This window comes from Lissotriton helveticus, chromosome 6 (genome assembly GCF_964261635.1).
Source record: "Lissotriton helveticus chromosome 6, aLisHel1.1, whole genome shotgun sequence".
Taxonomy (NCBI): domain Eukaryota; kingdom Metazoa; phylum Chordata; class Amphibia; order Caudata; family Salamandridae; genus Lissotriton; species Lissotriton helveticus.
The window spans coordinates 997,439,725-997,455,998 of record NC_136067.1 but is presented as its reverse complement, the minus strand read 5'-3'; the positions used below and the strand labels follow the sequence as shown (position 1 = coordinate 997,455,998).

The 16,274-nt window shown below is 39.1% G+C and overlaps 1 protein-coding gene across 2 annotated transcripts in view; it reads left to right on the top strand.

The window, feature by feature from the left end:
• The window catches only part of SNX9 (sorting nexin 9), an 884,063-nt gene that overhangs the window by 581,205 nt on the left and 286,584 nt on the right, over positions 1-16,274 (top strand). For both annotated transcript variants that reach the window (XM_078648636.1, XM_078648635.1), the window contains one exon: positions 1,556-1,659. In XM_078648636.1, coding sequence (XP_078504762.1) covers positions 1,556-1,659 — 104 coding nt within the window. The remainder of the gene's footprint in view (positions 1-1,555; positions 1,660-16,274) is intronic.

Here is a 16,274-nt window from a genome sequence, read left to right as displayed (position 1 = left end):
TCTGGCCACTTCCAAATAGTCTATTTCGACATGGATTGTTTCTTGCATTCTATTATGCTATCAGAAATCTAATAAAACACTTGTTGCCAGACCTGAAGCACATTCCACTAAGGGTAAAGCAGCCACTGCCTCCTTACTGAGGAATATCGCCATTGCGGACATTTGCAAGGTAGCTACATGGAAGTCTGTTCACTCTCTGTCTTCTCCACTGCTTTATGTAGGGACGGGCTTGCTACTCTATTTAGTGCTTATGACTATCATGGAAATTCCCCTACGAGAAAACTGGAGTTACCGGTAAGAAACTATTCCGTCTTCTTCATGCCTGTCCGCTGCCATTGCAGAAGAGGTAAGGGCATGCTTCACATCTACAAAAAAGTTCAAATAACTATTTACATGACTTTGAGATCTACTGCAGGCTCTTTCTTGGCCAAAAAAGAAAAAGAAAAGGCAATCCAGTGCTCCTGTTATATGTTTATATTAAATAATCATTCTAGGTACTTGCATAATATTAGAAAGGTTAGGCTATTCCTTACAGAAACAGTATTTCTGTTCAGTCATACTTCGACATGTGCAATTTGACTGTGATTCCTGAAAATTGTAGAAGACCAACTCTATTCTAGTCATCACCTGAAGTGTTACAGTATTCACATGGAAGAATAAGCCCTTTTGTTCCACTTGTAAAAATAATTTTAAAATAAGTTTTTTGTACTGAATAACTACTCTCCCCAGGCCTAGAGTTGTCTCAATAAATACAATTTGACACAATAAACTTTAATGCCACATTTTACTTCTGCACAACTTGCTGACAGCAGCTTAGGCAATGCTTCATATTCATTGGCCTTGTCCAGCCAAGAATTGCAGATGGGTACATGGACTAATTTTTTTAACGAAATTCCTGTCAGGATGAATATGAATGATACATAGTGATATAGAATAATGTGCTGTAAGCCAAATAATGTGCTGTAAGCCACTTGGATTTTAATGCCACAATATCATAGAAGAAAACTAGCTCCCGCATAGCACAGACCACTTCTCACAGGTAATACATGAAACTGCTGCTCCTGCTCAATTTGTTTCGCTCACAGAATAGAGGTTAACGCATAGTTATTCTCTTGGGAAGGTCCACAATCGCCATGCATCACCTATTAGATCATATGAAATGTGTCATATAAGTGTGTACCATATTCGGCCTGCATTTATCAGTTTTATTCTAGAAAATCATATGAAAATAATGTATGTTCATCTTTTTTGCTTGTATCTGATTAATTGTGCACAGCTTTTTCTTACTTCTTATGTGCTGTCCTATCTCTCCTTTGTTTAGATACATTAATTGTTGTGAGTAACTTGAAATTCACTTAAGAAGTGGTGATTGTTGTATTTCCTGTAATTTAGGATATGAGCGCAGTAAGGTACAATGTAACTGGTGACAATTTGAGGCTAAGAAAAAAAGTTAAACAAAACATGAAGTCTCTCACAGTTTGATAACGGTGCAGTTTATGCACAAGCAATGCCTACATGGATTTGCAGTGTACATTTAATCTGCTTTCTTTTTAAGGAATGGAAAACTGGGAAGAGGAAAGCAGAAAAGGATGAAATTGTTGGAGTTATGGTTTTTGCTACTATGGAACCAGACGCCCCTGACCTAGACATGATTGAAATGTAAGATGGATCATCCTTCTTGAAAGTACTTTCTTTTTCTAGAAGTCAGAATGTATCCCCTCCATAAAAAAGCACACCTGGAATAGATTTGTAAATTGTTTCCAAAGTTCCCATTGACTTTTGTTAGTGAGAATGTGGATTTTGTGGATTTAATGACTCCCAGTAAAATCACTTGGTCCTAGAAAGTACATGACTGTACTCACTCCTCGTACCGTGGCATGCCGTGGAGGGAACTATTGCTATGGAATAGCTGGTATCTAGCAGCCTTGTAGTCTGATCTTCACCAGTTGTTTGACTTGAGAAATTATTGTTGAAAAAATTTATTGATTGGCTTGAAAGGATTATATGTTAGATATCTGGACTGTTTGTCCACGAATTGGCCTTGTACCCTAATTTAAAATCAAAGTATTCTCATTTGACAAACAAGCTTTTTTACAGTGACTGGGGACACGAAAGACTCCAATTAGGTTGCCATAGGAAAACATTTTCTTTTGCAGCAGTCAATACAGGACACAAAGCACAGTCTCTGGAGTCTGTACATTTTTTAAAAACTAAATAAAAGAGCACAGTGATCACACTCTGAACCCCAGGTCTAAGTGGAGGGGCCTCTCAAAATCCTCTCCAAATTTCTAATAAAATATTTCTGATGTAGGGTGTGGCAGTCGTATGTGTTTGCAGACCGTAATTCACAGCCTCTGGACCCCAAGACTACAGAAGGCGACCCCGCGTGGGTCTAAGACAGGGTCCTCCAACCTTTTCACTAACAAGGGCTGCTTATTTTCAATTAAAATCATCCCAACCTACTAATATTGTGCAAATAATCAAAAATAAAATTCCCTTAAAAACCCAAGCTTCCTCCCAAGAAAATGTTTCTTTTGAGAACCAAAGGTGCAGCTGTAGATCCCCGCATTGCATGGCTGTACGCAGTTGGGGTTGGCTGTCCTACTCGAGTTGGGTGCACGGCATGGACAATAAATAATACTCTATTCATTGTTGTCTAATTGTCAGTATTAATGGTAATTTAATATGTAATATGACCTGTAAGATCATTTATGACATTTGTATTTGCACTGTTACTTCAAAGGTAGAGTCATGAGCATTGCATTTTGTGTGTGTGTGTTGTGGTTTGCGGAGGTAGTTATGGTGAATCTCAGTGGTCTTTTTTTAGATTTTGTTAGGTAAACATAGCTTCATTTCGACTGCAGTTTTCAAGTGAATTTCAGTAGAAAATAACAGTATACATCTGTTAGTTCAACCTTTTCCTTTGACTTTGTAGAGTAATCAGCGGAAACATGACTAAGCTGAATTTGAAATAATTCAGTGCTTTTAACACCTGGAGGGTACACCATAAGCTCTAGTTGGCATAGGTTGTATGTTATATATAATTCTTCTACACAAAAATGGTATTTCTAAGTAACTGATCATTTAAATATTTCACCAATGTTTACACTTCCATCAGGGGAGTATTTGCAAGCTTTTCTGTGTAACTGTCTGAAACATGATTCATGTTAATATGTGTCCGGCATTTCCTTTCTCCTACCATTTGCAGACAGAAAGCACAGTGGAGCATTATCTGGATGTGAAGTACTCTCAACGGGTTAGCAAAAGACTGCTGCTGTTCTGATGTATTTCTAAAAGAGATATAGAAAAATCAGTACATCAGATACTTAAACTTATACCTAGGCTACTACTCAAACATTTTTGATGAACAGCTCTGTGCTACACCTCACAGTTTCTTTTGGTAATAATAAGTACTTCTGGTGTTCACTAAGTATATTTTTGGCGGTCATAGACAAAAACTTTGAGGAACACACTCAAATGGTAGTCACAATTCTGAGGTCCAGTGTTTCTTTGATGTTTTCCGCTACGGCTCAGTTACCTTGACACATTTATCAGTAACTATTCACGCCATATGATTCTTTCTGAAGCCTACATTCACTTTGGTTATACCTCTTCCTTTTGGAAAGGGACAATCTTCTTATTCTATGCAGTGCTTATGAAATAGAGCCTATGTTAGAGATGAAAATGTTACTTACCCATAACGCCAATAATCTAACATGCACGGCTTCATTAAAATCATAAAGAACTTTCCCTTCTATTCATTGGAGGCAAAGTAATGAAAGCAAACAAGAGTTATTTCCTGATTACTGTTAATCATCAACGGTTGGTTGCAGCATAAATTTTAATCTGAGAAGCAAATTCACTGTGAGGCAGGCTGGGCTCATTGTTCCTCCTTATCGTTTTCAAGGACACATCGCATTTTTTGAATTTGGTTACATTCATAGGCCTATACAGGCAATTTCATATTTTTTTTATTTGGACAGGAATACTTTTCAATATGTTCTTTAAACCGTTCTTTGCTTTTATTTTGCTCCCTGTTATTAGCCAGTGTTTTTTGTATTAAGAGGCTTCTTTTATGTCTCTCTTGGGAAGATTTTCAGGACCTGTTCAATGGCCGAGATATTCTGTGAAGTTACTGATTAAGTGAAATTAAAGAACGGGTGGTACTAGTAGATACCTTTTTATTTCACTAATGGTAAGTGTATTGCACTCAACATGCTTGGAAATATTACTGAGCATATTGTGGAGTCTAGATAAGTGGAGACACTACTTTCAGTGCCCACTAATGCTGGCCAAAATGTAGCCGGTAGGATGGACAAATGGATATTCGTCAAATGTTTAAGCTCCCAAAGTCACTCTCCCAAGGCAGATTCAGTCACGTTAGCAACATACATTTGATGGGAAATCATCAAAATTGACTGAAGAGTGACATTTTCTGCTAGAGTGATCTGTTGTAATGACCGATGAGCACTCATCCTTCCAAATAAAAATAGTGAAAATGGGTAAAGGATTTGCTTGTATGAAAGGAAATTCTAACTAAGAGTTTAAAAGAGTTTGAATGCAAGCCATGAACGGACTCTAAGTATTGTAATCACACACCAGCCTTATTCATCCTTGTGTCAAAGCATTTACTGTCAGAATCTCCCAAGCAATATTTTGCATTCTGTCTACCTCTATTCCTTCAGATCCCAAGTCAACGTTGGCCGTAAAATCTTCACCTGTAATTACAGAATGCGGTTTGCCTGTGTCAACCATATTTGTGATCGCCAGCAGGTCCAAGTAAAAATCTAGTTATGCCAAGGTAGACTGTTCTCAAGCTATCATAAACAAATTAATAGGGGGGCGGAGCCGGGCCGGCGACCAAGATGGCCGCACGGGGTCCCGGCTCCGCCGACCTTCTCCCTTCATCACCAGTTCTGGCTGCCCACCCCGCGCTTGGACGACGAGATCGTATGTCGGAAGAGACGCTGCGATGGCGCACCCGGCTGCGGTGAATTTTGGGCTCTCCGGGATCGAGATATTCCCATTCGCTCTGGGCGGCCTGTCTGCCGCCGGAGACCGGGACCTCGCGTGGCTGTCCACCCGGCTGCTGGCTCCATCCTGACAGCCATGTTTCCCCGTGAGACGGCGCTTCTCCACCACTGTGCTGAGGGAGCCTCCCTACACCGTTGGAGCCCTCTCCTAGATGCGTGGCGCAGCTCCTCTGTGTTGGATGCTTCGCCCCCCTCCCCCCCCCCCAGCACTTCCTCGGCAGCCGGTCTAAGGTAACAGCGCTGTGTCGCCTTTGAGGCGCTTATATGCCTGAATGTTCTGGACTGTGCTACATATCCCGGCTTATTTGTGCCAGTGGACATGATAATGCCGTGTCGCTTTCCTGCTGGGGGGGTCTGTGAATGGTTCTCTGTGGAGGGGGTGCCTGTTCTCCTACGCTACGCAGTTACTGGATATCGCTGAATCTTGAATTTGATGGGGGCTGACGATTTTTCGTCTTGATCTGCTGCATGGTGGTGGTGCATCCTGGAAAATGGCGACTCTCCTTTGTTACGACGGTGACCGGGTGTGTTGGATGCTGAGTGAGGGCAGACAACTATCCTTTAAGGACCGTTTCTTCCTATTCTGGTGATGGCGTGAGGCTGTTCTGGTTGTTTCTACCTGGTGTCTACTCGTGCGCCATCACTTGCTTTTGCTGATACTGCTGCGAGACTACTCTTGCTATCCCCTGGGATGGGGTGATGGCGAGTACGAGATGTACTTTCATGGCGGCTGCAGTTTAGCCATGCTTCCTTTGGATACTCCTGGACAGCTCGCAACAGTTTGGATATTGTGTATATGGCCTCGAGGATGGCAATTGCTGGCAGTCGATGGGCCGCCCCTTGTGCTTTTACGAGACTTTGGTTTCTCCTGGTTTGAACTGGGTGCCCACGTTTGTACTTTCCTCCTGATCCGCCATCTCCAGCTTTATTCGATCTGTACCATCTGGGAAGGACGGCGCAAAATGGCGGCGACACCCTGGACACTGTTGCTTCTTGTAATATTGCAGGGACTTCGGTTCCTTAGGTGTTGACATGTTCATTTGTTATGCTGCTCCATCTGTTTTTCCTGCTTGACACTTTCTGCCCTGTTTTTATTCAGGCCGACGAATCGTATGTACAACAATGACGCTTGGCGCCCTACCCCCTGACATGAAGAGTTTTGCGTATTGCTTGATAAGCTTGCGAGGGTGGGCTGATTGATCGATCGTGTCCCTGCGTGTGGTTTTTTGTATCTCAAGTTTGCAACGGAATTATTGCAGGGATGCGGGACTTGGGGGGGAGGGTCGGGTCCCTTGTTGGAGGGCCCCCCACTTAGTTTTCGTCCCCTTCTGTGGGGTTTTTCGATTCTCTTTTTTCTTCTTTTCCTTTTTCCCTTTCTTCGTGTTGGATATTGTTTTTCTCTTTCCTCTTGCCTCTCTTCTTTCTATATTTCGGGTTTAAGCTTTGGGCGACAGGCACGCTGCTGGGGGGTGGGCCGTGGCCATGTGCAGTGGTGCAGGGTGGGGGGGTGGAGGTGGGGTTTTGTTTTTTCCCTTTTAGTTCCATGGCCTTTTTATATTGTTCTCTTGCTTTTCTTCCTTTTTTCCCTCTTTTTCCTTATTCGGGGTCGGGTTTTCTGCACATCTCTGGGTCTCTCCCGGGTTTAGTACGGGGGTCTTTGTTCTATGGCTTAAATTGATAGCGGGCGGGTATTGTTTGGGAGGGGGTCTGACCTGTTTGTTGATTATCCTGATTATCCGTTTCGTTATATATGCCCCACCTATGATGGTCCTGCCATGCATATCCTGTTAATAGTACTACCTTAGTGTTGGCGATGTTTAATGATGTGCGATGCGATCCTGTTTTTCCTCCTTTCACAACAGAAAAACCAAACCTTTCTGATTCTGTGAACATGTTTTATTCGGCTCTCCTGATTTATACATTGATATTGTGAGGGGTACCATGGCTTAGATCCTGATTTACATTGTTTTGATGTACTACCTCTGTACCTTGATTCACGGTATCGTATGCCGGATTTTGATTGTACCTATGCAAATGTCAATAAAGGTTTTTGAAAAAAAAAAAAAGAAAAAAGAAAAAAAAACAAATTAATAACTGTCGCAAACATTGTACCTTTAACTTTTAATTCCTGTGTTTTTATTAGATTTTGAACAATACCAGTGTTTAAGTATCCAAATATTATTAGTTGCAATGATCAGATAGATTTCTAAATCTAGGAATCAAGCACAGTATAAATATTTCAAGTAAACCAACACAGGTGTGTATGCATTTCATCATTGCATATATTAATCAATAGGTCAGTAGAGCAAAATATAATTAGTGATTAAAAATGGTTGTTTTGTGCTGCTTAGAATCCTTTGTTCCCTTATACGTTTGAACTGTTCAGTTTCCTTGACTTTCACTGAATTCCCTGCCTGGCATATTACACATCCCAGACATTAATGGAGGACGCCTCTGATTAATTCCCTCCCTGTCCCAAATTTAGAAAAGCCTAACGTATGTATTGGGTCATCGTCAGTGTACCTCAATACTACCATCTGGCATCCTCCATGACTTTTTATTCATGTGAGATATTTGATCTACAATTAGTGAGAGTAAAACCTTCATTTTGCATGCAAGTTTTATACCTGTATCATAATTAGAACTCCCCAGCTTGGTTTTGAGAGCACAACTGTCAAATAGACCTAATGCTTACAATTTACTTAGACTGGGCTTTGGATCTGCCCCTTACTACTATTCATTCTCTTCGGCCATCCTCTTTGAGCCACTGGCTTGAACTTGTGTCAATCAATTCCTGGCTCAACCCAATGGAGTAATAGTCTCTCATCTAATGTTGTTTGTGTGTATTCTTCTGCCTATAGCCAAGTGCTTGCACTAAAGTATATGAGGGACTAATTTACTTCAATAGCCCACCTGCTGTCTTTTGTTTGCTTACGTTGCACGTGTTAGCACATTAAACCTGGACCTGTATCCTTCCCCAATCCTTGTTAATTTTATTGCATCCCTATGAAATGATTGATACCGTGCTGTTTGGTACAGCACTGTTGCCCACGTTTGTGAAACATAAAATAACGTATTCTTGCTTTATAAAAGCTGTCCAGTCTGGATCCTCTAATTTATTCGAGTTCTTCACCATCGTGAATGATTAATGAAATAACCAAATCAAGTGAGTCTATAAAAAGGAACCTTTTTAAAATTTTCATCCGTCCTGTTTTTCTCAGTTGACTTGAACTGAGAAAGTTAATCCTGTATCAAATGCTCCTGTTCCCTATTGTAATGCTTGGAATTATTCGTCCATGCACAGCCGTAAATCTAGGATCATAAATGTGTAATGAGCTTAAATTGGTAATCGAAGTATTCCAGTTCAGGTAGCATGTACTGCTTATTCTTACATTGACTTTTGTAACACACTAGCATGTGGGCAACAGAGTTGGAGCCAGCAGACGTGAATGCAATACCTCCAGAGATCTTTACTATGATTCCCTGCCTATTTAATGCTTCAACGCACGAATATATCATGTATAATGAATACATCCATAGTTGTATTCCTGAACCAAAATAATGTTTTCAATGTAATGCACAGTGTCCTCTTTCTCTCTCTTGCCCACAGACACTAGAAAATCATGTGATTGCTTACTGCTCATGTGTTTCATGGGTTGGTAAATAGTCAAAAATGTGATGTATCCTCGTCACCCCTGTGCCCTGTAGAGAATACAAGACGTGCCTTTCCATACAACCGCAACAGTCCTCGAGGAATGTGTATTCTAGTAGACGGGGTTCCAGTGATACTCTGATGAGGCCCCGGACAGTTCATCTTATGTATTGTTGATGAGAGGAGGACAGTAACAAGGGGCTCTGGACACCGGGATTGGCAGATCCATCTTCGGTTTGGTGAGATCCTGGTGGCCAAGGGCAAAGAAGCCAAAGCCAGGAAAATGTGGGGGGTTGCTTCAGCAGCAGCAGAACATCAAAACATGTACGCGCTGACTAGTGCTTCACAGCCTGTTCCACAAGTGACTCGCAATAGGAAAATTCGTCCACCAGTACTTTCAGTTGAATGTGTTCAATGTAATGGGATGTTTGTCCACAGCTGTAGTTCACTGCATCCTCTTGAACTAGACCCATCGATCCATGGCAAGTTGGTGGTTATGGTGGTGTTAGGCCAGTACTTTTTATTTTGTGTTAGCCATTATTTGCATATGTGCCTTGCTCACTCTGGTGCTCATTGTGGTATGATGTAAAGGATTGGAAGTGTTCATTACACAGCAGCAAAATATGAAAGTCTGGTTTGGTAAACGTTCTAAAGAAATTATTGATGGGGACATAACACTTTCATTTTAATGTGTTTTACCTAGTCCACCTAGACCACAAATGATAGTGAGTGCATTATTTTGCACATCATAAGAAAATGTGTTATATTATAAAAACAAACTTATAAATGTGGTAGCACACATGAAACGTTGAACAGTGTTCATGATATGCTTGGCATTACACAACCCATTGTTGTTTGCAGTATCTTTGCTGAAAAAATGGTGTCACAAAGCTAAAGAAGGCTAAACGCAAAGGAATTTCACTAAATCTGTAATTTAGATACAGAATTTCAATTAAGGCTCAGATGATTGCTCGTTAATGATAGTGCAGTAGGGATGTTAATCCTGTCGTGTTTTTGGCACAACAGGGTTTTATAAGGTGCATTCAAACAACTTCAGAGAGAAATAACAAATTCAGTCTCTGGCTCTTGGTTTCTGTGCAGAATGAATATATTCATTGATGCACTCTGTTCATATCAATACCCTGCAGCTGCCTGGGCCTCACTGAACTCCCTCCCTCCCACCTATTTCCCCGGATCTAATACAAGGCTTCGTTTCATGAGACCTTTCTTTGACTGAAACATTAAAGCTTTGCCTCAGCTGAGACAAGCAAGGAAAAGCCAGTCGTACATTTTCACAAACCATTTATTGAATTAAAGTTTCGGAGAGTAGTGCTAGCATTTAGAAAGTGAATACCAGAGAATGGCATTTAAAAGGTTTTTCACACTTGTAGTTCGTCTGGCACTCCCAAATTATTCAATTGTATTCCACATTCAAAGGTTCATTTTGTGCTACTTACTCCTTTAAAGTGCTTTGTCTAGGTGCACTCTTATGAACGAAGCAAACAAATGGAGAAAGTGAACATTCACTTTCAAATGGAGTTGTGCACTATGTTATCTTGACCTTAATGGTCTCATCTTCATTTTTTCATCTTTTTCATATGAATAAACTTTTCCACTCTGTGTATGAAATTTCAATCATTTCATTTTATTTTCATCAATGTTCCAAATTAATTTGTATTACTTCATCAGCCCCCAGCAAGTGTGCACTAGGGCTGCAAAGGCTCCTCCAGAGAGAAAGAGAGAGTACAGACCCCCGAGGAAGGGTCAATTTCGACCCGAAATGCATTGGGTAGAAGTTAAATGTTAACGTCTTTCAATGTTTTCAACAAATGAAGTAATACAAATTAATTTGGAACATTGATGAAAATAAAATGAAATGATTGAAATTTCATACACAGAGTGGAAAAGTTTATTCATATGAAAAAGATGAAAAAATGAAGATGAGACCATTAAGGTCAAGATAACATAGTGCACAACTCCATTTGAAAGTGAATATTTAAAAGGTTTTTAACACATTTACTAGGAAAGATAATTGTACTTTCATTTGATATTCGTTGTACAGTTTCCAAATAATACCAGTTTATTCAGTGCCTCCATGAATGAATTCGCCATTAAAATCATAAAGAGGAAACCGATGTATTTATGTTCTAACAGTCATTTCTCAAGAGGAAAACATATGATCCTAACCTATTTTTACAGTGGTTCTGTTGCAAAGAGGCAATTCTTGCAACTAAAAGAGATACAGTGTGAACCGTGACAATGGTGGCATTGATCCCTGTTAATCTTATATTTTCATTGAAACATTCAAATATATCGTTATGTTAAATCAATCCATTATTCCAACCTCTGCCACACAGAATGTTTACCTCATCTACACAGAATGTTTACCTCATCTACATGCTATTAATGTGGCAGTCAGCATATTGGCAATTGAAAGCATATCACAGCAGGTTAGAAACTCCTGTGGCTATAAGTTGAACATTGATAAATCTGAGAGCTAGTATATATATATCTCAATCACCTACTGGCGATAGCCAGTAGGTATATATAGTTAGGATTGTTTTCCATAGGGAAATCGCAACATTCTATTGGGAATAACTTTGGCGCCGGTTGAGGAATCTTCCTGAAATTTTCCTTAACTTTGCCTCGCGGCGCACCGCTCCTTTCCTGAAAGTTTAGGTGGGATTCGTCAAGCGGGGGCCGAGATAAAAGGGGGGTCCCAAAACGTGTTTTCCCCATGTTAATTTCCATAGGGCGGTTGGACTCACTTTTAGCCCGAACGGCTGAATGGTTTTCCACCAAACTTGGCAAAATTGTAGGGACTGGTAGCCCGATGTCCCTTTGCTATGTCTCAAGATATGTGCTCCAGTGGTTTTTACGAAAAATAACTTTGAAAAAATATATATTAGGCTACATTGGGCTATATATATGTTAGAGCCCAAATGTAGCCCAATGTAGCCCAAAGATGGCCACCAGAGACAAAAAAAAAACAAATGTAGCCCAAATATCAGCCAGATGTAGCCCAACTATAGCCCAATGACAGAATGTCCCAGAGTGTTCTAAAGAACAACTAGAGCGCTAACAGTCTTACTTATGACAAAAGTATGGCACACCTGAAGTCATCTTGATTGGAATAAAGTGTTAACACTTAAAACATTTAATTTGCAAAGGAACAAAATGAGGGGGTTCATATTGCCATAGAAATTATGATTAGTGCTGAAGAAAGAAAAATAAGGGCACATTTTGAGTGACTTCTCAAATCCTCTTATATTTCATTAAAAAAATTCTGATATGCAGTCTCCCAAGATGGCCACCAGAGACAAAAGAGCCCAAATGTAGCCCAAATATCAGCCAGATGTAGCCCAACTATAGCCCAATGACAGAATGTCCCAGAGTGTTCTAAAGAACAACTAGAACGCTAACAGTCTTACTTATGACAAAAGTATGGCACACCTGAAGTCATCTTGATTGGAATAAAGTGGTAACACTTAATACATTTAATTTGAAAAGGAACAAAATGAGGGGTTTCATTTTGCCATAGAAATTTTATATATATATATATATATATTCACTGAAAAAACCATAGGTTACACACCAGTTATAGTTAGGAATTAGCATTTAAAAAACCTTTGAAATTCACTGAAAAAACCATAGGTTTCACACCAGTTATAGTTAGCTGGAAATTTTACTTGCATAAAACCATTGAAATTCCCACGTTATAGTTAGTTGGACTCACTATAACTTGCACGTCTGCAATGCACTGCTGATGACGTCACATATTACATCACTCATGCATATATTTAAATATTTAAACATTACTCGCTAATATATGTATTCACTAAGATACACTTAATAAGCCAGTTAACCAATCATTTTTTTTTTTTCAAACACTGAAAAAACCATAGGTTTCAGGCCTTATATAGCTAGGAATTAGCATTTAAAAAACCTTTGAAATTCACTGAAAAAACCATAGGTTTCAGGCCTTATATAGTTAGGAATTAGCATTTAAAAAACCTTTGAAATTCACTGAAAAAACCATAGGTTTCTGACCTTATATAGTTAGGAATCAGCATTTAAAAAATCTTTGAAATTCACTGAAATAAACATAGGTTTCAGGCCTTATATAGTTAGGAATTAGCATTTAAAAAAACCTTTGAAATTCACTGAAAAAACCATAGGTTTCAGGAGTTATATAGTTAGGAATTCGTTTTTAAAAATCCTTTGAAATACACTCAAAAAACTATAAGTTTTAGTGGTGTTATAGTTAGCTGGACATTTTACTCATACAAAACCAATTAAATTGCTCCTATATAGTTAGTTGTACTAACTATATTTCGCGCACCCGCAATCCACTGCTGATGATGTCACATATTAGATCATTCATGACATGGTCAGTGACATCACTGATGACATCTCAAATGACATCACTGATGACATCATCCACGTGACAATCACATACACCTTTTCATACACTATTACAATTTTTCATCACTGTTTGTAAAATACAGAGTATCATATTTAAATCCATTGTCACAGCAATACAAGTATCTAAAAATCCACTCAGTGATTCATAGATGTATACACACATCTAATCTCTTACCTATGGATTCACTCATACATGCTGTCAATGAACAATAGAACACTATCAAAAATACTTATACATCTATATCGACATTAAACAACAGCACGCATCCTATTCACATATGAAGTCATCCTACTCACTTATGCAAACAATGGAACATACTTACATATTTACTTAGCAAAACACTTATACAAACACCACTTCTTCTATTCATTTAGATAGTAACTCATACTTAGTGAATTATAAAATCATTATTACAAGTATACAGTTATCCATACAGTCACTCACACAATCATTGTCTTATGTATTCTTATTTATATACAACAACTGACACATACACTGCCTTTTATTTTTCTAGTTTGTTGGACCTGTACTTTTGAGAAATATATTTGCTCATCACCACACCCATAAAGAGATTCCCTCACCCAAACTGTTAGAACATGTCGTTTTAACTTCATATATCTACTGAATCAACTATTCACACATCTTTGGACAGTCACACACCCCCCACCGAACCCCACACACTTTCACACTCCCATACAAATACTCAGTTAACTAATCAATAACTAATATAGACTTTCACATAGCTAGTAACCAACTGTAGAATCAGTTTACACAACAACTGACAAAGTGATACAGATATTCACACAGTTTAGTCACTATCCACTATATTTAGTGAGACATTATAAATTGGTCAAGTAAACAGTCAATTACACTGCTACTAAATCCTCCATCCAAATATTTATTTATATATATCCACTCATTCTTCAATGTAAATTGCTATATATATAATGCATATTTAAATAACGAAGCAAACCACATTCACTGGATGATGTCATCAGTGATGTCATTTGAGATGTCATCAGTGATGTCACTGACCAAGTCATGATTGATCTAATATGTGACATCATCAGCAGTGGATTGCGGGTGCGCGAAATATAGTTAGTACAACTCACTATATAGGAGCAATTTCATTGGTTTTGTATGAGTAAAATGTCCAGCTAACTATAACACCACTAAAACTTAGTTTTTTTGAGTGAATTTCAAAGGTTTTTTAAAAACTACTTCCTAACTATATAACTCGTGAAACCTATGGTTTTTTCAGTGAATATATATATATATTTTCTTCCTTTTTTCTCCTCCATCTCATCTGGATATCAAAATCATTACAGCGCGGGGATGCCTTCGGGTCACCAGGCGCTCTACAAGTCGTTAAAATAAATAAATAAATATATATATATATATATATAGCCTACTGGCGGTCGCCAGTAGGTAGTTATAGTTAAGATTGGCTACTATAGGAAATCCGCAACATTCTATTGGGAATAACTCTGGCGCCGGTTGAGGAATTTGTGTGTAATTTTCCAAAAATTTGGCCAGCTCCGCTCTGCTCCTTCCCTGGAAGTTTCAGGGGGATTCGTGAAGTGGGGGCTGAGAAAAAAGGGGGGTCCCAAAACGTGTTTTCCCCATGTTAATTTCCATAGGACGTTCTGACACGGCTACCGCCCGAACCGCTGAACGGAATTAGGCCAAACTTTGCAAAATTGTAGGGACTGGTACACAGATGTGCCTTTGCTATATTTGGTGAAAATCCCTCCAGTAGTTCCCTAGAAAATCAAAAGAGAAAAAATATATATATCTATAGCAGCTTACGTGTAAGCTTACTGTAAGCTTACCTTTCCGAGCATGAGCTGCATTCTGATTGGCTGCCAATGTCTGTCAACACTCCAAACCAGAAAGTGTTGGCAGCCATCTTGTGCCTCAGTAGACTGAGGCACAGGAAAGCAGAAAACCAAACGTGTAGAACTCAAAAAGGGGACAGGATAGAAGCAACCTGACCCCCTAGGCCTGCTCAGGGGGTCCCACAAGGACCCCCAAGGCAAAAAAAAAATGTGTTTTCTAAATTCAAATTCTTCATCCAAGAAGTGTTGGCAGCCATTTTGGGACCAATATAGATGATAGCACCTCATTAAAAAGCATTGCAGTTAATAGAAGGTTTTAGGACTTTAGTTACATTATAAATCATTTGTTGATGGTACCATACTCATTTTAGGAATTGTGGTGTGTTCTAAGGTGATTTTACCATGTGAAAAAGACTTCTGCTGGGATATCATGAATCATGCTTGAGAGAAAACTATTATCTCATGCTTTTCCCACAGTGGTTTGGAAGGGGATCTATAAGCTAAACTGAAAGCATGTTTTCTGTAAATTCACATTATCTTTCTCAGTCATGTGAGAATGAAGTCTGACATTCTCAGTAAAACATGTACATCCAAAAAGGACAGAGACTGTCAGTTGATTCCTTTGTGTTCTACTGCAGCTTCCCAGAGTGTTCTAAAGAACAACTAGAGCGCTAACAGTCTTACTTATGACAAAAGTATGGCACAACAGAAGCCCTCTTGATTGGAATGAAGTGGTAAGTCTGAAAACATTTAATTTAAAAAGGAACAAAATGAGGGGGTTCATTTTGCCATAGAAAGTATGATTAGTGCTGCAGAATGAAAAATTAGGGCACATTTTGAGGGACTTCTCAAATCCTATTCTATTTCATAAATTTTTTTTGACATGCAGTCTCCCAAGATGGCCACCAGAGACAAAAGAGCCCAAATGTAGCCCAAATAGCACCCAGATGTAGCCCAAGTATAGCCCAATGACAGAATGTCCCAGAGTGTTCTAAAGAACAACTAGAGCGCTAACAGTCTTACTTATGACAAAAGTATGGCACAACAGAAGCCATCTTGATTGGAATGAAGTGGTAACTCTTAAAACATTTAATTTAAAAAGGAACAATATGAGGATATATTTTGCCATAGAAAGTATGATTAGTGCTGCAGAAAGAAAAATTAGGGCACATTTTGAGTGACTTCTCAAATCCTATTCTATTTCATTAAAACATTCTAACATGCAGTCTCCCAAGATGGCCACCAGAGACAAAAGAGCCCAAATGTAGCCCAAATATCACCCAGATGTTGCCCAAGTATAGCCCAATGACAGAATGTCCCAGAGT